This window comes from Heteronotia binoei, chromosome 17 (genome assembly GCF_032191835.1).
Source record: "Heteronotia binoei isolate CCM8104 ecotype False Entrance Well chromosome 17, APGP_CSIRO_Hbin_v1, whole genome shotgun sequence".
Taxonomy (NCBI): Eukaryota; Metazoa; Chordata; class Lepidosauria; order Squamata; family Gekkonidae; genus Heteronotia; species Heteronotia binoei.
Genome location: NC_083239.1, coordinates 5,232,219 through 5,253,932, shown reverse-complemented (window position 1 = coordinate 5,253,932; position 21,714 = coordinate 5,232,219). Strand labels below are relative to the sequence as shown.

The following is a 21,714-nucleotide window of genomic DNA, read 5'->3' as shown; positions in this document are numbered from 1 at the left end:
ATATAGTCTTGGGGGACACTTGATGCTCCTTTGAGCCAGCTGGTAATGATTAATAGTGCCTGCCCACCCCTTTCCTGAATCCTGTTTGTCCAGGATGGGTAATGTTATTAGAGGTCTCCCAGTAGGGTTGCCAAGTCCAATACAAGAAATATCTGCGGACTTTGGGGTGGAGCCAGGAGACATTGGTGGCAGAGCCAGGAGCAAGGGTGTGACAAGCAAAATTGAACTCCAACGGAGTTCTGGCCATCACATTTAAAGGGACAGCACACCTTTTGAAATGCCTTCCTTCCATAGAAAATAATGAAAGTTAGGGGCACCTTCTTTTGGGGCTCGTAGAATTGGACCCCCTGGTCCAATCCTTTTGAAACTTGGAGGGTATTTTGGGGAGAGGCACTAGATGCTATACTGAAAATTTGGTGCCTCTACCTCCAAAAACAGCTTCCCCAGAGCCCCTGATACCTGCAGATCAATTCCCCATCATTCCCTATGGGAATTGTTCATGGAGGTGCATAATAGCTGTGGGGGTGGGGCTTCCCCCGCCGGCCAGCTGGCTGGGGGAGGGGGGGAAGCCTGTAAAACCGGGGGATCCCCCGCTGGGGCCTGGGGATTGGGAAGCCTATCTCCCAGTCTTCCAGTTTGTGCAGCGAAAATTTGCTGTACAGCTTGGAGGCTATATTCAGGAGGCTAATTGGTCATTAATTTTGAGGCACCTATTTGCAGCATTTTTTTAGATACTGTGGCAATGATGCTTGCTTTCCATCCTGAGGGAAACTGATCAGTTAGATTGATCTGGGTGAACAGTTTGGCTAAAATGGGCCCTTGTTTGTCCATCATATATTCATAATTTATACAATCTATATAATTTATATAATCTTATTTTTATACTGAAGTCACAAGAGGGGGATTTCAATTGATGTCACAATTGGGGATTTCAATGGCAAGGTTGGACTTATTCTATTCCTGCACTGAAACCATATTAATAACAGTCCATCCCTCAAAATATGAGTGCCATTTTGTCTTTGAAGAATTTCGTAAATGAATTGTATTGAAGAGAAAAAAACAAAACGAAATCAAGTTATAGCAGCTGAAAGAGTAGGAAGAAATAATTTCCAATTTTCTCAGTGACATATAAAAATGCATTTACATGTTACAACCTTACTCTGAAATCAAATTGAAGTATGTCTCCTTTCCCTGTAAGCTTATTGCTTTTGCCTCTTTATCTTCAAGACCACAAATCATCCATTCATTTTTTCCCATTTCATCCAAGAAGTTGATAAAGGGTTTCCATGAGACACAAATTTAGACCAGGGGTGTGGAACATCAGGCCCGAGGGCTGTTTACGGCCCTCGAGAGCACTTGGTCCGGCCCCCGGGGATTGCTGGGCAAAGCCAAGCCATGTGGCGGCCTCCCTGGGGCCCAGCTTGCTGGTGAGGATCGTGGAAACCAGCCATGCTGTGCAGCAGTCGCTTCAGGGCCCAGGTGGCTCGCAGGGATTGCAGGATCCAGAAGTGCTGCATGGCAACCTCTCTGGGGTCTGGCTAGGGTTGCCAAGTCCAATTTAAGAAATATCTGGGGACTTTGGGGGTGGAGCCAGGAGACTTTGGGGGTGGGGCCAGGAGACATTAGGGGTAGAGCCAAGATCAAGGCTGTGACAAGCATCATTGAACTCCAAAGGGAGTTCTGGCCATCACATTTAAAGGGACGGCACACCTTTTCAATGCCTTCCTTCCATAGGAAATCATGAAGGATAGGGGCACCTTCTTTTGGGGCTCATAGAATTGGACCCCCTGGTTCAATCGTTTTGAAACTTGGAGGATATTTTTGGGAGAGGCACTAGATGCTGTACTGAAAATTAGGTGCCTCTATCTCAAAAAACAGCCCCCCCAGAGCCCCAGATACCCGCAGATCAATTCTCCATGATTTTCTATGGGAATAAATCTCCATAGGGAATAACAGAGTTCCCAGCAGACATTTCCCTCCCCTCCCCCCGCTTTCTGGCGACCCTGAAGTGGGGGGAGGGCCTCCAAACCGGGGGATCCCCTGCCCCCACCTGGGGATTGGCAACCCTAGGTCTGGCTGGCTGGCCGGCCAGGATCACTGCGGGGCCTGGAAAAATCACTGTCACCGCCCAGGTAAGTTTCCCCCTCATTTCTTTATTTCCTTTTTTTTCTATTTCAGAGTGGAGGGTGGGATATAAATCCAATATCATCATCTTCTTTTTCTTTATAGAATCTTGTTTTTCTTTTTTCTTTCTTTCTTGTAGCTATTGCCAATAAAGTTCCTCTGTTGCTGGATTCCTATATTGTTGTTGCAATGATTTCAGTTGTGTTATTTATATGAAAATGTTCCTTGAGGTCTTTCTTGCATTTTTGTATTACTTCATCTTGAATCATAGTGTATCATTTAACCTCCATCTTTTTTCTTTCTTACTCCCATTCTTCCAGGTTAATTATATTGGACTGTGATCTGCTAAGTTCTTTCACAGAATCTCCCAATTTTTGTTATTTAAAGTTTTTTTTATAGCCAACACATATCTGTTCTTGAATATGATTGGCGTCTATCAGAGAAATTAAGTCTCTTCCATCTGGATGAAATGTTCACCAAACGTCTTCCAGTTCTTGAATTCCCATGTACCTAAATACATTTTGGGGGAGTTGTTCACCAGCATTTTTAGATCTTTCTTTTTTGGAGTCTAACAACCCATTCATATATAAACCCATTTAATATAATAAAACATAATATAAACAGAAGAATCAAGTTGGAATAAAAATTGGAGTTGGTGTTTGCATTTTTTTACTTTTCTCAGCTGTAAAGTCTCTTTAAAATACTCATAATACTTTTTAAAAGAGATGCCATTTTCCCCTGAGTTCATTGGCCAAATTTTTAGAGTCTAAGATCAGAATAAATCTTTGCTGTCACTTGCTGTTTGCATTTAAAAAGAAAAGAAAATTGACAAAATTGAAGAAAATGGCAGCATCAAAGAAAAAATACAGCTCCTAAGATTATACATCTGTTTAATGACAAATTAAACTCTATCAACTGAGTTAAAACAAGAAAACAAAAAGATGCAGGACGATAAAGAAAATTTCTTGATTCCGCACTAGACTTGTTCCAGGTGGAGAGCCCTTTTGCTCCCGGCACTTATCTTGGTTTTCGCACAAGCTGCCCCAGAGCTGCAAGCTGGTGCGACGCTTTTCCACAGCAAGTGAGATCCTCTTGCAAGTGGTTTCTGCTTGCCATGGAAAAGCGGCACGCCAACTCGCAGCTGCAGGGCAGCTTGTGCGAAAACCGAGATAAGTGCCGGGAGCAAAAGGGCTTTCCACCCGTATCAAGCCCTAGTGCGAAATCAGTCCCAGTTTTGATTGGCAAAACTATAGCATTCCCCAACCCTAACCCCTCCCCCTGCCATGGTCCTAATCTAAATAATGCCCCACATAGCAAATATTAGAATCTGAAAAATGTTGGAAGGAATCCATCAACCTCCCCCCTTCCCTTTCTGTCTCTGATCCATTAATCCAGGAAATCATTCGGTTAGAAAGTTACACAGGGCTTTTTTTTGGTAGAAATAGCCACGTAACAACTCATTGCATATTAGGCTACACCCCCAGACATCATCAGATGTGCAGTCATCCAGCCATGCCCATGTATAGAGTTTCTGGTGATTGATGCTGGGAGTTCTAGAAAGAATAAAGTTAATCACTGTACAGAATTCCACATTTCTCTCACTAGACTCAACAGCCATCTTGGCTGCTCTCAAACAGATTGGCCCATTTCCTTTTTTCTGTTTCAAGAACACTTTCTGGGAGTGAGCCCTGTAGGGGATAGACTGAGTCCTTTAGTAACTTCATGCTTTATCCAGGCACTATGAGGAGTTATCAAAGATTTCAGGTTTTCACGGCTGGTAACATCATTAGGGTTTGTAGAATCTTTCGGGCTCAAGTGCCGTGTTCTACTGGAGAAAGTTTTTCTTCCAGACGTTTCGTTCTCCGCAGCTGAGAACGAAACGTCTGGAAGAAAAACTTTCTCCAGTAGAACACGTCACTTGAGCCCGAAAGATTCTACAAACCCTAACTATGGGGAGTGGTTGCTCATTACCAGGAAGGTCCCTACAGCTCCTAGCAGCTCAGACAGTTGTGATGCTGCAAGGGTTTGTTGGGGATAGGGCTTCTCAGTATCCCTACAATGATTATCAATAGGTCCTATCAGGAAGGGACATTACCAAGGTTGTCTTGGCACTTACAAGAACTATCTCAGTTGGACATGACAATTCCCACTGTGCATAAAAAAAAATATCTGTGATGAAATAAAGCAAGCCAGATGTCTAGTGTATTTTTCTCTCCCCTCTAGGAAGGAGCCCTTGACCTGTTGAAAAAACTGAATAACTACACAATGACCATCCAGCTGCTACAGGTATGGCAAGGCTGAGGGTGAGAAAACCTTATCAAGGTGCTAAACAGAAGTCCAGTGGCACCTTAAAGGCGAACAAAGATCGCTCCACGTCCCTACCTATCTGTTACTTGTAACTTTACATATAAATAAATAAAAACTTTACATACAAAATCATGGTACTTCTCATGCATCTGATGAAGTGAGCTATATTGTTAGTCTTAAGGCGCCTTGGTCTTCTGTTGAATTCATCTGCAATGGGTCTAACGTAGCTACCCGTGTTTAATTATTAGCCAGGTGCCATTGTCTTCCTATAAAAAACTTGGTCACAGTATATAGCTTAATCCAGGGAGCTCCTCTCAGCTAATATGTTATCTTTATATATGGCTTGGGGTCAGCATACCTTGAGGAAGTCCTATTCCTCTTTGAATCTACCTGACTACTACGGTCAACTTTTTGGATGCCTTACTTCACATGCCTCTGCCATCTGAGGCTAGATGTGTGGCAAACCAAGTAAGGTTTGGGGAGGGACTGTGGCTCAGTGGTAGAGCATCTGCTTGGGAAGCAGAAGGTCCCAGGTTCAATCCCCGGCATCTCCAACTAAAAAGGGTCCAGGCAAGTAGGCGTGAAAAACCTCAGCTTGAGACCCTGGAGAGCCATGAATGGGGCTGTGGCTCAGTGGTAGAGCATCTGCTTGGGAAGCAGAAGGTCCCAGGTTCAATCCCCAGCATCTCCAACCACAAAAGGGTCTAGGCAAATAGGCATGAAAACCTCAGTTTGAGACCCTGGAGAACCACTGCCAGTCTGAGTAGACGATACTGACTTTGATGGACCAAGGGTCTGATTCAGTAGAAGGCAGCTTCATATGTTCATATGTTTGGGGAGGGACGGTGGCTCAGTGGTAGAGCATCTGCTTGGGAAGCAGAAGGTCCCAGGTTCAATCCCTGGCATCTCCAATAAAGGGTCCAGGCAAAGAGGTGTGAAAAACCTCAGCTTGAGACCCTGGAGAGCCACTGCCAGTCTGAGTAGACAGTACTGGCTTAAGGGGAGGGACGGTGGCTCTGTGGTAGAGCATCTGCTTGGGAAGCAGAAGGTCCCAGGTTCAATCCCCGGCATCTCCAACTAAAAAGGGTCCAGGCAAGTAGGCGTGAAAAACCTCAGCTGGAGACCCTGGAGAGCCGCTGCCAGTCTGAGAAGACAATACTGACTTTGATGGACCGAGGGTCTGATTCAGTATAAGGCAGCTTCATATGTTCAAGGGTTTTTTTTCGTCATGGCATCAAATTATGGACTACTCACCCCAGGAAGATTTGTCTGCTTCCATCTATCACTGCCTTCTGCATGTGGGCGAAGACTGTTTTGTTTTGTCTGGCATTCTCTCACTGATTCTCATGACCTTCCTCCCACTCGTGTGTTTTGTTTTATTGTTTTTAATTGGGTTTTTTTAAATGTATTTATATGTGTTTCCGTCACCTATTGCAGTCATTCTGGCATGGCGCTCACCATACACTTTCAAAATTCCGCAAGTGCCTCCAAGTTGAAAAAAGTTGAGGGGCCCTGCCACAGAGTCCAACTTTCAGCTGCTTTTCTACTGAGGAATTGTTATTCATCATCTGGAGACCAGTTGCGACTCCCAAGAGATCAGCTGAAGATCAGTTGGCAATCCTAATTACTGCTGCTCTGCAGATGACAGAGCTCAGTTTCTCTAAAAAAAAAAAAAATGGCAGCTTTGGAGGGCATTATATCTCCGCTGAGCTCCCTCCTCTCCCCAAACTCCACATTCCCCAGCTCTGCCTCCAAATCTCCAGGAGTTTCCCAAGCTGGAGTTGGCAGCCATAGTAGCTAGCAAGCCCCGGCTGGTGCCTAACTTTACTGGGTTTTGATGTACTTGATTTTTCTTTATATTTATACCCTACATTTCTTCCCAAATCAGACCCAAGACATTTTAAAGCACTTTGCCTTCCTCTTTAATTTTGTTTCCATGACAACTCTGTGTGGTAGGTTATGCTGAGAGTGAGAGGCCCTAGTTTGCCCAGCAGGCTTCCGTGGCACTAAGGATTCAGACTTTGGTCTCTCAGATTAGTTTGACACTTTAACCTCTGCACCACAGTCAGGGTGCTTTCACATGGCAACTGTTTTCAGCTGGATTTTGCTATCCTTACGCAGTAAAAATCCAGTTGCAAAGCATGTTATTTCTCTCGGCTTGGCTTCACGAACGAAGATTTAAGAAGGGTGCAGTAGTCCACGTCTGCTGCAGGCTCACTGGTGGCTGACAAGACCAATGCGGGACAGGCAGGTCCGGCCACAGTGGCTGCAGGGAAAAGTCTGATTTGGGGTTGGTGCTGTAGCAGTGCGATTCTTCCTCAATCTCCTTTTGTCCTCAAGACCAGGTATGCGTGCGTTCTCAAAGGAAGAGACAGCCTGGTGGATGGTGTGCCTCCATGCTTTGCGATCTGAGGCTAGGTCAGACCACTGGTGATGGTTGATGCGACAGGTGCCAAGGGATTTCTTCAAGGAGTCCTTGTACCTCTTCTTTGGTGCCCCTCTATTTCGATGGCCGGTGGAAAGTTCGCCATACAGAGCAATCTTGGGAAGGCGGTGGTTTTCCATCCTGGAAATATGCCTTGCCCAGCACAGCTGCGTCTTCAACAGCAGTGCCTCGATGCTTGTAACCTCCGCCTGCTTGAGGACTTCAGTGTTGGTCACAAAGTCACTCCAGTGGATGTTGAGGATGGTGCGAAGGCAGCGCTGATGAAAGCGCTCAAGGAGTCGCAGGTGATGACGGTATAAAACCCACGATTCGGAGCCATAGATGAGGGTTGTCATCACAACCGCTTTGTAAACATTGATCTTTGTGCCTTTTTTCAGATGCTTGTTGCTCCACACTCTTTTGTGCAGTCGGCCAAATGCACGGTTTGCCTTTGCCAGCCTGTTGTCAATCTCCTTGTCGATCTTGGCATCTGAGGAGATGATGCACCCCAGGTAGCTGAACTGCTGGACTGTCTTCAGAACTGATTCACCCACAGTGATGCAGGGAGGGTAATAATCTTCCTGGGGTGCAGGCTGGTGGAGAACTTCTGTCTTCTTCAGACTAACTTCTAGGCCGAATAGCTTGGCAGCCTCTGCAAAGCAGGACGTCATATGCTGCAGAGCTGATACCAAGTGGGAGACGAGTGCAGCATCATCAGCAAACAGTAGCTCTCGGATGAGTTTTTCCATTGTCTTGGAGTGGGCCTTTAGTCGCCCAGCGCAGCTGCGTCTTCAGCAGCAGTGCCTCGATGCTGGTAACCTCCGCCCGCTTGAGGACTTCATTTATTTTATGTTATTTATGTTATTTAGTGTGTGTGAACACACCCTCAGTCTTCGGGCTAGCATTTTCCCTGAAATCTAGCTAGCGTTAACAATGTCCAACTGAGACCTTGAGCTATCCTGAAATTTTGACTGATCTCCAGAATGCAGAGGTCAGTTCCCCTTGAAAAAAAAAAAAGGCAGCTTTAGCAGGCAGGCTCAAAGGTGCCACATCCCTAGTGAGCTCCCTCCATCACCAAATACTGTCCTCCTCACACATTTCCAGCAATCTTCCAAATCAGAGTTGTCAACCTTAGCGTGGACCAATGATATGACTTGGCACAAGATGGCTTCATGTGTTCAAATTATTTCATTGGCCAATAATCCTTACCCAAAAATATCTTATACCATCTAGCTCAGTATTGTCCACTCTATTTGGGACCTCAGGTGGAGAAAGGTCTTTCCCAGCATCTGCAATCTGAGAGCCTTCTAATGGAGGATACTAGGAAATGATGCTGAGACCTTCTGCACTCAAAGGAGGAACTCTACCACAGCCCATGGTCTTTCCCTATCTAACATATAGGAACCTAAGCTGTGAAATGAAGCAGGAGATAGCTGGTGAAATGACAGAAAGAGCTCCAATACTTCTGATTGTAGGGAAAGAGAAGCTCTATGATAGCGTTTTTACCTGCTGTCTTGGTTTCCAATTTGCAGAGGTTTTTTTAATGCATTGAACTTCCACCCTCAGCAGAACGCTATAGTCTGTTCTAGCACCCAATATTGCCACTCATTATGCTACCTACAGAAGACCCAAATTGTCCAGGCAACCTCATTCCACCCCCACCATTAAGCTTGCAACTGTTCCCCCCTCGGTGCTAAAGCCACTCCATCTTTTCCTTTTCTCAGACCTCCAGGATTGGCGTGGCTGTCAACACAGTCCGGAAGCACTGCTCCAATGAGGAGGTGGTGGCTTTGGCAAAAATACTCATCAAGAACTGGAAAAAGTTATTGGGTGAGAGACAGTAAAGTGTTTTGTCATGCAAGGAGGTGTAGTTATTTCCTTTATTTATACCCCAGTCTTCTCCCCAGCAGGGAACCCAAAGTAGCTTACAAAATTATCCCCTCCTAGGGTTGCCAAGTCCAATTCAAGAAATATCTGAGGACTTTGGGGGTGGAGCAGGAGACTTTGGGGGTGGAGCCAGGAGACATTAGGGGCGGAGCCAAGATCAAGGCTGTGACAAGCATAATTGAACTCCAAGGGAGTTCTGGCCATCACATTTAAAGGGACTGCACATCTTTTTAAATGCCTTCCTTCCATAGGAAATAATGAAGGATAGGGGCACCTTCTTTTGGGGCTCATAGAATTGGACCCCCTGGTCCAATCTTTTTGAAACTTGGAAGGTATTTTGGGGAGAGGCACTAGATGGTATACTGAAAATTTGGTGCCTCTATCTCAAAAAACAGCCCCCCCCAGAGCCCCCGATACGCGTGGATCAATTCCCCATCATTCCCTATGGGAATCGTTCATGGAGGTGCATGATGGCTGTGGGGGTGGGGCTTCTCCCGCCGGCCAGCTGGCTGGGGGAGGGAGGAAGCCAGTAAAACCGGGGGATCCCCCTCTGGGACCTGGGGATTGGGAAGCCTATCCCCTACTCATTATCCTGGCACCCACTTACTACTACCCCCCCCCCCCCCAAAAAAAAACCTCCCTCAAACCAGTCCAGGCTTTTCTCCCCTTGAATGGAGCAGGAAGTTCTTCAAAAAAGACCAGGTAGTATTATCTATCTGCATGTAACAGCTGTCTCCTGCCTTTAGCTAGGAAACTCTTTAACAATTTGTTTAACCTCCCAATGTTTCACAGCTAGACCTACCTAGCCCCTGTGGACAGGCATTCCACCACCTTATGGCAGCCATTTTGTTGTTGCATCCATGCCACTACCTATTCTCAGTTCCAAAAAATGGCCACAAATTCCACAAGGTTAGGGATGCCTGGTGTACTCTGGCAAAAGCTTCATGTGGGCGTGTATGAAGAAGTGATAGCTTACAAGCCTGTATAGCTAGCCTGTATACCAGGGCTTTGCACTAATAAGCTGTAATAATAACTGGTCATCCTGTGTTCTTTTAGAGTCATCTGGCACCCAGAAGAGTAAGAAGGAGAAAGAAAAAGGTAAAAGACTCAACATCCCTGGCTGCAAGTCTGAAGATGACATTTCTGTGAAACTCTCCAAAGGTTCTGAAATACATGAAAAAGACAGGTATTTTCATGTTGGAGCCATTTAGCCAATCAAATTTGAAATATGTGTCACACTCTCTCTTGATTAGCATTCAGTCTGGATGCTGTTGTTTCAAGATATATGTTTTCCAAGCATGACTAAAATAATGTATTGTTTGCTGGGAAAAGACTACTTCTTTCAGTTAGCAGGGGCACTATTACCGTTTTCGCACACAGCTCACCTCGCAGTCACAATCCTGTTCCCTCCGCAGCGTCTGGTCGGATTTCCCACCATCTGCGCCGAAGTTACAGGAAGTGCCGCAGCTTTTGCATAGCAAACGTAAACCGCTAAAACCCAGTTTACGTTTGCTATGCAAAAGTCGCGGCACTTCCTGTAACTCCAGCGCAGATGGTGGGAAATCCGACCAGACGCTGCGGAGGGAACAGGATTGTGACTGCGAGGTGAGCTGTGTGCGAAAACGGTTATAAACCATTCAGAATGCTATCTAGCTTACAGAATGGCCAGCAGGTACCTATTCAGTACAGCTTACACAGAAGCACAGTTTAGCCTTCAGAGGGGTGGCATGCATAGAAGCAGTAACTGATGTCTTGAGGGTTTTGCTGGCTTTTTATTTGAGAGGCCTAAATTCATATTACAAAACCTTAAGGTCATGTCCAGGTCTACCGCAAGGACTTTAGAGCAGATATGAATTGTTGAGGTCCCTGCTACAATTCCCAGGTACGAGGGGGGCCATTTCAGACCGGGACCAAAGTGTACAGACAAAAGGGGTTGGTGTCTCCCCACAGACTGCTTTCCCAACATGAAACCAGGCTGGATGCTGTTGTTTCAAGATTTATGTTTTCCAAGCATGACTAAAATAATGTATTGTTTGCTGGGAAAAGACTACTTCTTTCAGTTAGCAGGGGCACTATTACCGTTTTCACACACAGCTCACCTCGCAGTCACAATCCTGTTCCCTCCGCAGCATCTGGTCGGATTTTCCACCATCTGCGCCGAAGTTACAGGAAGTGCCGCAGCTTTTGCATAGCAAACTTAAACCACTAAAACCCAGTTTACGTTTGCTACGCAAAAGTCGCGGCACTTCCTGTAACTTCGGCGCAACAAACAGTTCTCATCTTTGAATATTGGCCACACATTTCTATAACACAGTTTAATAATGGCCCTATATTTGGTGCACTGGTCAATTTACTGATGTTGGTATATCTCAGAGGAAATCAATTTTATTTTAATTCATTTATATAGGGCATCATCACTAAATTCGCACTTTAGTATGCTAAGTTATCACTATGCGTCAGGGAAAATCATGGATGGAAATTGTATATAAAAGAAATTAAATAGGCTATGAAGTCAAACTATTTCACAGTTGAACAAGTAAAGTGGGTGCTGAAGAAAAAGATTATAGAAACTGGGTTAGTCCAAGAGAACAAATACCGAAACATGGTAATGTAAAAAAAAAAAAGTAATGTGATTACTTTATTATAAAATATTACATGTTTATTATACATTAAAATTTCACTGATATTTTGAGCTTTGAGAAAGTAAGGTAATGGAAAGTCAGTGGACCTTCTGTTCTCTATTTTTGGAGAAGTTTTGGGTTTTAGAAATGGTATGGACAACTCAAAAAGTCCTTGGATCTTTTCTCTTCTCTTCTCTCCTCTTGCCTCCCCTCCCCTCCAGCAAGCAAGTTCACCTCTCAATCAGCAACTCTAAAGAGTTCTCTTGTTCCCAAGCCAGAAAGGTACAATTATTTCACTGGGGAAAGGATAACACTGGCTAGCTCTTCTAATTATAGTACTCTACTATCTCAGATATTTTTGCTTGTAAATAAGGGTTGTGGTTTTCAGACACAATGCACAGTCTACTTTCCACCAGGATATGAAGTTTCCAACTCTGTCTGAGAATTTCTGGAGAATGAGGCAGGGGCCTGGGGGAGGGATTTACTGTGGATATGATGCCATAGAGTTTGCCCTATAAAATCCCTTATTTCCTCCAGGGGAACTGATCCTTCAGTTGCAGCTCTGGCTTTGTAATCAGTTGTTGATTAGCTGAAATTTTGAGAGAATTCCAGGCTGGCAACTCTACCAGCCTGAAGTAAATGGAAGTAACTCAGCTGCCTTTTGGTTTCTTCTGTCACAGTAGTGCATACTAGAACTGGAAGAAGTTCCCCAGGGTCTTGGGCTGAGAAGGTCCTTTCCTAATACCTGAGCTCCTAACATGGAGATGCTGGGAATTAAAACTGTGGCCTTCTCTGGGTGATTCTATACTAGACCTTTAATCCTGGTTCAATCCTGTTCCCAAACACACATTCTACACTGAAATCAGTTTCACCCCTGATTTTATCTCAGGTTATTTTTTCTTTCTATATACAGTAGAAGTCACCCCAGGATCGCTCCACTGTTGTCCTGGGTTATCACGATGCTGATTGCTCCAGGGTTTTCTTGTGTGTTCTGTGGTGATCCTGGGGCAGATTAGTGTAGAAGCATTAACTTGGTTTGGAACCTTTCAGCCCCTTCACCCCTCCACCCACTATTTCACTGATCCACCATCTGTTGGCACATGTAAACTCTCATTTTGGTGGGAGGGTTCTATTAGATATTTCCCCAAGTAAAGCGGGTGCTGAAGAAAAAGCCCAGCAGGAACTCATTTGCATATCAGGCCACACACCTCAACATCAACTGCGTTCCCGTGTGTTCCTGCTAACACCCCCCACCCCCGTATTTCCCCCTTCTTTTCTTTGTTGTCCATTCTGGGTTGCGCTCCATGCAGTTGCTACCAACCATCAGGCCCTTGTTACAGTGGGGCCCAGGGGGGCATGCCCATCCTTCCAAACTCCCTCCTTCCAGATGTATAGCCCCTCCATAGGAGGGCCCCAATCTCTCCCCTTTTCTCACTGCCACTCTGAACAAGTTGCTGCTGGTCTTTTGGGGGGTTTTCTCTCCCCTTCCCCAACACAGCATGCATAGTAAAGTGCGGGGAGAGTCAAAAGGTCTCTGTCTCTCTGAGAGAAGGGCACATAAGAAAGGGGTGGGAAGCAGAGCTGCTGTGACTCTCCAGGTGAAGGGAGGTTAGCTTGTGAAACTCAAGGCAGCTTACAGTGCCAAGAGCCCAGGGCTGCCAAACTGAGTGTCCCTCATCCCCCCCCACAACAAATCCTGCTGTGAGCCCCACCAACCATGAAATCCTGGCTACGGCCCTGCCAAACACCCATTTTCTTTTGTGTTTGGGTTGTGGCTCCATCAGAAGTGGACTGGGGGGAAAGCTGGCTTCTTTCCCAAACCACGTCGGATGGATTCGAGGAATTCATATGTGGCGAAGGTTCTCCCCTTGCTCAACCTTCAGATCCCCTAAAGAAAGAGTTCTTTTTTTTCTCCCCCCCTTCCCCTCTTTTGATGACTGTTGATGACGATGATTTCCAGCTTTTGATAATTTCTGCCTTTTCTCCTGGCCCTGGTGCGCTGTGGTTGGGGAAAGCTGGAAGTCCCTTCCAGGGCAATTTCCCCCACCAATTCCAGGGGGAACTGAACTTGCCAACAGGTTCAGTTTGTGTAGGGTCCATTTAGCTCAGTTTGGGGTTTGGTTTGTGGGGCACCCTAGACCCTGAACTGAACCACATTTTTTAGGTTCATGCCCATCCCCTGGTTCAATTCTGGTATCTCCAGTTAAAAGGATGGTGTAGAAGGTGGTGGGAAAGACCTTGACTTAAGACTCTGGAGAGTCACTGTCAGTCAGAGATGACAATAGACTTCGATAGACCAATTGTCTGACTCGGTAGAAAGCAGCTACATGTGATACATTTACTTTAATACTTTAATTCAACCACAGTTTCATGAGTTGTCTTTACTGAGCCCCTCTAATCCTAACCCACCTCACAAGGTATCTGAGGATAAAATCTGAGGACAAAATCAAGGAACGGAGAACCATTTTGGAGACCCAGTTTGGTGTAGTGGTGAAGTGTGCGGACTCTTATCTGGGAGAACCGGGTTTGATTCCCCACTCCTCCACTTGCACCTGCTAGCATGGCCTTGGGTCAGCCATAGCTCTGGCAGAAGTTGTCCTTGAAAGGGCAGCTGCTGTGAGAGCCTTCTCCAGCCCCACCCACCTCACAGGGTGTCTGTTGTGGGGGAGGAAGGTAGAGGAGATTGTGAGCCGCTCTGAGACTCTTCGGAGTGGAGGGCGGGATATCAATCCAATATCTTCATCTACCTCACAGGGTGTCTGTTGTGGGGAGGAAGGGAAAGGAGATTGTGAGCCGCTCTGAGACTCTTCAGAGTGGAGGGCGGGATATAAATCCAATATCTTCATCTACCTCACAGGGTGTCTGTTGTGGGGGAGGAAGGTAAAGGAGATTGTGAGCCGCTCTGAGACTCTTTGGAGTGGAGGGCGGGATATAAATCCAATATCTTCATCTACCTCACAGGGTGTCTGTTGTGGGGGAGGAAGGGAAAGGAGATTGTGAGCCGCTCTGAGACTCTTTGGAGTGGAGGGCGGGATATAAATCCAATATCTTCATCTACCTCACAGGGTGTCTGTTGTGGGGGAGAAGGGAAAGGAGATTGTGAGCCGCTCTGAGACTCTTAGGAGTGGAGGGCGGGATATAAATCCAATATCTTCATCTACCTCACAGGGTGTCTGTTGTGGGGGAGGAAGGGAAAGGAGATTGTGAGCCGCTCTGAGACTCTTCGGAGTGGAGGGTGGGATATAAATTCAATATCTTCATTTACCTCACAGGGTGTCTGTTGTGGGGGAGGAAGGGAAAGGAGATTGTGAGCCGCTCTGAGACTCTTCGGAGTGGAGGGTGGGATATAAATTCAATATCTTCATTTACCTCACAGGGTGTCTGTTGTGGGGGAGGAAGGGAAAGGAGATTGTGAGCCGCTCCGAGACTCTTCGGAGTGGAGGGCGGGATATAAATCCAATATCTTCTTCTTTTTCTTCATTTACACTGCCCTGTCTCTTAAAAGAAGCCTGGAACAAAAATTACAATAATTATTAATCTGAATTTCTGCATTTCATGCTCTGTTGTATGTGCTGCAATTAATGGTTTTTATAGGTTTTATTCTCGTAATTAAATTAGACTGCTGTTGTATCTGTTTTGACATCACTGTTTTAAAATAATCACATCTCATGTTCAGGAGACCCTCCACATGCTCCAGCCCAGCTGCTTCTCCTACTGGATCTTGGAAAAACTCCACAAGTGGAAAAGAGGAAAGGTAAGGGGGTGGAGGGAGACGATAATATGCAATAGATGAAGCCGGTTATGGAGAGTGTGGGAGCCACAGGAAATCCCCCCAAGGCAGGATTGCTAGTATTTGAGAGCCTCTTCCTAGTCTTGGGACTAGGTTTGCCAGCTCCGGGTTGGGAAATTTTGGGCATAGAGTCTGGGGAGAGACTTCAATAGGATACAATGCCCTAGACTCCAGCTTCCAAAGTGACCATTTTCTCCAGGAGATCTGATCCCTGTTGTCTGGAGATTCGTTGCAATCCCAGATCTTCAGTCAACACCTAAATGTTAAAAAAAAAAAAAAAAATAGAATGGGCCACAGTGTGTAGAATGAAGGCTGAAAAATAGGAAACAATGTTAACAGGCTGACCTAAATACTCTTGTCAAAATATGCATTAAATATGTAATGATGCAGCTTTAGGCTTCCCGTCCGATTGCCCCCCAAGTCGGAATGACGAGTCGGACACAAAGCATTGGTATAAATAATGGGCCACTTTATTAATCATCATAATAAACGGCAAGGGCATCCAAACTGCAGCCTGTTCAGGGATAGAGGTCTCAACAGACCACTCCCCTGTCATTCGCGGGCAAGAGACCCAGTCCCCAGCTGGCCCAGCAGGGAGGCACGCCCCAGAGGGTCCAACCACCAGGCGCACATCTCAATGGAAGGCACACTCTAGTTGAGCCTCCAGGATGGTCTGCATTCTCCCCACCCCGGGTCACCAAACTCCAGGGTTGATCATGCCAGACCCCTAATGCTTCATGGTCCTCCCCTAGCCGCATAGTACCCTAAACCCCTAAAAACCTGCCACTACTAAGGCCAAGTCTCTACTTAGGGCTTGGCACCCACCGGGAGGCCCAAAGCCACCCCCAACCCTTGCCAGAGATCTCTCAAGAAAAGCATATTACCCTTTCTGAGAGATGTACCCCATCCCCATCGCTCCCTAATGCACTGGAAATCCTCCCGGGCCTGCCAGACTAAAGCCTTGCCTTTTATTAGCCCGAGATCATTACCTCCCAGGTGAACAATTAAAACCTGAGGAGGAGGACCCACACTATCTTTGAATAACAAAGGCAGCAGGCCCGGCCACTGAAGGCTCCGGCGCCCCGTCCGCGCAATACAAACATGTTGGCTAAGTCCCAGCTGAGAGCCGACCAAAGTTCTCCACGCCAGATGAGCGGCCCAAAACATGTGGCTATGGCCACAGATGAGAACTCGGCTCCTCTGGCCAGGAACAACAGCAGCTAAAAAAAAAAAAAAAACCAGTCAAACAAGAACATAACCAATAACATTTCAACCAACAAGCAAACTTAGGGACTGAGCAAAGGTCGAACATAAGCCTTGTAAGCTGATCATCGCCAATGGCCCAAGCGCTGAATGGAGGAGGAGGGATACCCCAGAGCGGGAGCTGTCGAGGCTGCCCCAATTCTAAAGGAATGGGTCCCAAACCACACCCCAGACAACCCCAGCTCACCTAAAGTCCGTGATGTCACAGCCCAAAACTGATGCTTCGTCAACGGGCTACATTATTATGGCAGAACAAAACCCCCTCCAAACCACGACTAGAATGGGAAAGAACTCGAGAAACGTAAGATCTCGGTTCACTCCTACCTGCTTCCAGGAGTCTGGCCAGCTATCCGCGCACCAATGTCTGCGAAAATAGACTCCAAAACCCAAAGACCCAGCAGCATCAGACATGACCTGGAGCTCAGCTTCAAACCTCATGTCCTCTCTCCAAAAAGAGACCCCATTAAAGGACTCCAAAAATTCCTGTCAAACTCTCAAATCATCCCTCATGCTGCTGGTAACCCGTGTTTTATGCTGAGGCAGGCGTAGCCCTGCCATAGCATCACAGAGCCTTCGGAGAAAAGCTCGCCCCGGGGCAACCACTTTGCAAGCAAAATTAAGATGCCCTACTAGCTGCTGCAGCTTGAGCAAGGTAACCTTCCTTTTAAGAAGAAAGGAATGAATCCTAATCCTCAACTTGACTATTTTTTGGAAAGGTACCCTGGTCAGCTGTGCTACAGTGTCAATCTCGATCCCCCAAAAGGTCAGCTCTTGGGCCGGACCTTCCATTTTTTCCAAAGCCAAAGGAACCCCAAGCTCTGCGGCCAGCTCTATAAAGCCAGACAGCAGCTGCCCACAACGCCCAGTCCCCTTGGGACCCACAAAAAAGTTGTCATCCAAATAATGAATGGCGTCCTGTAAATCCACTTTCTCCCGAACAGCCCATTCCAAGAATGTGCTGAAATGCTCGAAAGCGGAGCATGACACAGAGCAGCCCATTGGCAATGCTCTGTCCATGTAAAATTGACCCTCAAAAGAAAATCCCAAGAGCTCGAAATCATCGGGATGCACTGGCAGAAGGTGAAATACAGATTTAATATTGCATTTCGCCAGCTCTGCACCCACCCCGCAGCGTCTCACCACGGCTACGGCCTGGTCAAAGCTGGTATACCTAACTGAGCATAAATGCTCGGGAATCCCATCATTAACAGACTTCCCTCTGGGGAAGGAAAGATGGTGAATCAAACGAAATTCACCCGGCGCCTTTTTAGGCACAACACCCAATGGGGAAACCCTGAGGTTATGCACTGGAGGATGGGGAAAAGGGCCCAAAATCCTGCCCTCCGCCAACTCCTTGGCAATCTTATCTCTAACAACCTGCTCTCCTTAATGGAACTAAATGGAACCCGAGGCCTCTGAAAAGGGATCCTAAAACCAACCTTAAAACCCTCTAGCAAGTAAAAGCTGTCTGCTCTTCGCGGGTACCTAGACAGCCAACGCTCAAGAGGACCCTCCTTTATCGAACTGGGCCCCTTTTCCAGCCTGATGGTTCCCCCCCCCAGGTTTCTTTGTATTCTTGCGTCCCAGGGCATTCGGGCAGTTATTGAAGGAGTGGGACCCACTACTCATGGGGCATTCATGCTTGAACTGGCAAGCCTTCCTTCCACACACTGTCTGGGAACCGAATTCCCAACAGAGCAGGTGGGGTTGAACCGCCTGCCCCGCTGAACTGCGGAGAGAGCCTGACGATGCTGAGGATTTTGCAGATGACCTGTTCACCAAATGACCACTATCAGAGCAATCACCTAAATTCGGCCACGCCGGAGACATGACCGCAGCCACAGCTGCTGATGAATATGGTCCCACTGAAGGGAAGGATACAAAGCAGCCCTCATCCGAAACTCCTTGTCATACTGCATCCAGGTGGGGCTGCTAAAGGTCGTATACCCCTTATAAATAATGTCCAAGTATTGGATAAGGGCAACTGCCCTCCAAGGCTGCGCTCCGAGCAATCACCCCAGCATAAATAAAAAACCCAGGAAGCCAATTGGCCCAGGTCCGATCCACTTTACGCTTTTTAACTTTTCTTTTTTCCTTTTTGTTGAACTCCTCTTTATCCTTTTTGTCCAACTCCTGAAAAAGGAGGGAAAAAATGTCCACATACTCCCCCTTCAAGACTTTTTCCCTTGTTGTGGGTAACAAATGGTCCCCCAAAGGCAAGGCTACTCCCCAAAGGGCAATGCCAGTTTGGTGTAGTGCTTAAGTGTGCGGACTCTTATCTGGGAGAACCGGGTTTGATTCCCCACTCCTCCACTTGCACCTGCTAGCATGGCCTTGGGTCAGCCATAGCTCTGGCAGAGGTTATCCTTGAAAGGGCAGCTGCTGTGAGAGCCCTCTCCAGCCCCACCCACCTCACAGGGTGTCTGTTGTGGGGGAGGAAGGGAAAGGAGATTGTGAGCCGCTCTGAGACTCTTCGGAGTGGAAGGCGGGATATAAATCCAATATCTTCATCTACCTCACAGGGTGTCTGTTGTGGGGGAGGAAGGTAAAGGAGATTGTGAGCCGCTCTCAGACTCTTCAGAGTGGAGGGCGGGATATAAATCCAATATCTTCATCTACCTCACAGGGTGTCTGTTGTGGGGGAGGAAGGGAAAGGAGATTGTGAGCCGCTCTGAGACTCTTCGGAGTGGAGGGCGGGATATAAATCCAATATCTTCATCTACCTCACAGGGTGTCTGTTGTGGGGGAGGAAGGTAAAGGAGATTGTGAGCCGCTCTGAGACTCTTCGGAGTGGAGGGCGGGATATAAATCCAATATCTTCATCTACCTCACAGGGTGTCTGTTGTGGGGGAGGAAGGGAAAGGAGATTGTGAGCCGCTCTGAGACTCTTCGGAGTGGAGGGCGGGATATAAATCCAATATCTTCATCTACCTCACAGAGCGTCTGTTGTGGGGGAGGAAGGTAAAGGAGATTGTGAGCTGCTCTGAGACTCTTCGGAGTGGAGGGCGGGATATAAATCCAATATTATCTTCTTCTTCATCTTCAATGTAGTAAAAGGAACCATCCCATAAGGAGAAGGGGCGCCCCAATTTCCCATAAAAGAGCCTGCCAAAGCATGCTGCCCCACACCCGGCGCTGCCCCACACCCGGCCCTGCCCCACAAGGGCCACATTGTCCATTTGGCCAAGCCCAATCTGATAACGAGCCAGACTCAGAGGGGGCAGCCAACCCAGAAGTCACAGCAGGAATGCCCTGTCCAGCCAATGAGGCAGGACCCCAAGGTCCCCACGGCCAGGCCTGTCCCGCATAAACCTGCCAGTTGTCCCCGGCCTTAGCCACAAAACCAGCAGGAACCAGAGACGATCCAACTCCAGTGTTTCCTGAAGATGACCCCGATCGCACATCTGGAACACCGGGACCTGAAGCACTGCCAGTGATGAATGCACCAGATCTGCCCTCAAGGATAGACAGCCTGGTTAATTTGCTCGGAGCCCCCTTTTGAGGCCCTATCCCCATCCACCCTATCTGAAGAAGGAATACCCGTTGCCTGTTCCAGAGCCTGAAGCTACACCACCTTCTTCATCAGATGAGGACAACGGGGGTGGAGGCCTTTTGGCAGGATCCTTAGGGGCCTTAAGCGCCTGCTTCTTCCACCTCCCAGACCCCTTTCCACCAGACATCTTGGTAAGGTACTTTAGCACCTCAAAATGGCTTCCCACAAGAACCTCCTAAAATTGCCTCCCTCCCTTAACAAAGAAAGGGAACCAATATGGCCAACACCCCACACTACAACCAAAAATGACGGACCCAGTTAAGGCAACAATCGCCTTAACTCCCCCCGGGAGTCTCAACCCCCCACAAAATTCTCCTCCCTGCCAAAAGGGAAGGAGAGGGCAGACCACTCCCAGCCCAAAAGGACAATATCCACCACAGCCTGCAAGCCCAAAAAGGACAACCACCATAGCCTGCAAGGCCCTTCAAACAGCCTCCAACAACCCACAGAGCTCCTGCAGCCCACAGACCAAGCCACCAGCCAGCCACAGACGAGCCACCCAAGAATCCCCCAAACACTAGAAAAAAGGCCCCTGCCACCTTCAGGGACCCGCAGGCTCCGCCGCCGCGCAAGAGGACCCCGCAGCCGCCAAAAACGGAGGCCTCCACATGATCGCGATAAGCACACCACCCAACGAAGTTCCTCGCCCGGACCCGATCTTTTCTGGGACTGCAGCAGGGAGCGGAGGTCTGGCCATTAAGACGGCCTGGCCCCGCCCCCTGAAATACGCGCCAAAACGGGCCGGCTATCCACTCTTCTCTCCAAAGGGGGCAAAGCCTTCAGATGCAGCCTAGCAGCGTTGCTGCAGGCTGCAAGCATAACATTCTCTCTCTCTCTCTCTCTCTCTCTCTCTCTCTCTCTCTCTCTCTCTTATGCTAGGAAAAATCCAATGCATAGTTATAGGATGGAGGAGACTTGTTTTAGCAGGAGTATGTTCAATAAGGATCAAGGGTTCATAGTGAACCATACGCTGAACATGAGTCAACAGTGTGATGCAGTAGCTAAAAAGGGAAATGCAATTTTGGGCTGTATCAACAGAAGTATAGTGTCCAGATCACGTGAAGTGATGGTATCACTTTACTCTGCTCTGGTAAGACTTCACCGGGAGTATTGTGTTCAGTTTTGGGCACCATATCTTAAGAAGGATATAGACAAGCTGGAACGGATCCAGAGGAGGGTGACAAAGATTTATTTACTTACTTACTTACTCTTGATTTATATCCCGCCCATTCCAAATGGACTCAGGGCTGATGGTGGTGAGGGGTCTGGAGACCAAGTCCTATGAAGAAAGGTTGAAGGAGCTGGGTATGTTTAGCCTGGAGAGGAAGCGGCTGAGAGGTGATATGATCACCATCTTAAAGTACTTGAAGGGCTGTCATATAGAGGATGGTGCAGAATTGTTTTTCTGTTGCCCCAGAAGGTAGGACCAGAACCAATGGGTTGAAATTAAATCAAAAGAGTTTTTGGTTCAACATTAGGAAAAACTTCTTGACAGAGCTGTTCCTCAGTGGCAGGCTTCCTCAGGAGGTAGTGGGCTCTCCATCCTTGGAGGTTTTAAACAGAGGTTGGATGGCCATCTGACAGCAATGCTGATCCTGTGAATTTAGGGGGAAGTATTTGTGAATATTCTATACTGTGCAGGGGGCTGGGCTAGATGACCCTTGGGGTCCCTTCCAGCTCTATGATTCTATGATGCTTGTAAGTACCAACAGTGTGTCATGTTCATATAATAAAGCAGGAAAAA

General features: G+C 47.3%; 1 protein-coding gene across 1 annotated transcript in view; it reads left to right on the top strand.

Moving 5' to 3' along the window:
• Positions 1–21,714, top strand: part of TCEA3 (transcription elongation factor A3) — a 52,982-nt gene that overhangs the window by 5,069 nt on the left and 26,199 nt on the right. The window contains exons 2-5 of the mRNA XM_060258380.1: positions 4,348–4,410; positions 8,581–8,686; positions 9,800–9,929; positions 15,041–15,118. Of these exons, the coding sequence (XP_060114363.1) occupies positions 4,348–4,410; positions 8,581–8,686; positions 9,800–9,929; positions 15,041–15,118 (377 nt within the window). The remainder of the gene's footprint in view (positions 1–4,347; positions 4,411–8,580; positions 8,687–9,799; positions 9,930–15,040; positions 15,119–21,714) is intronic.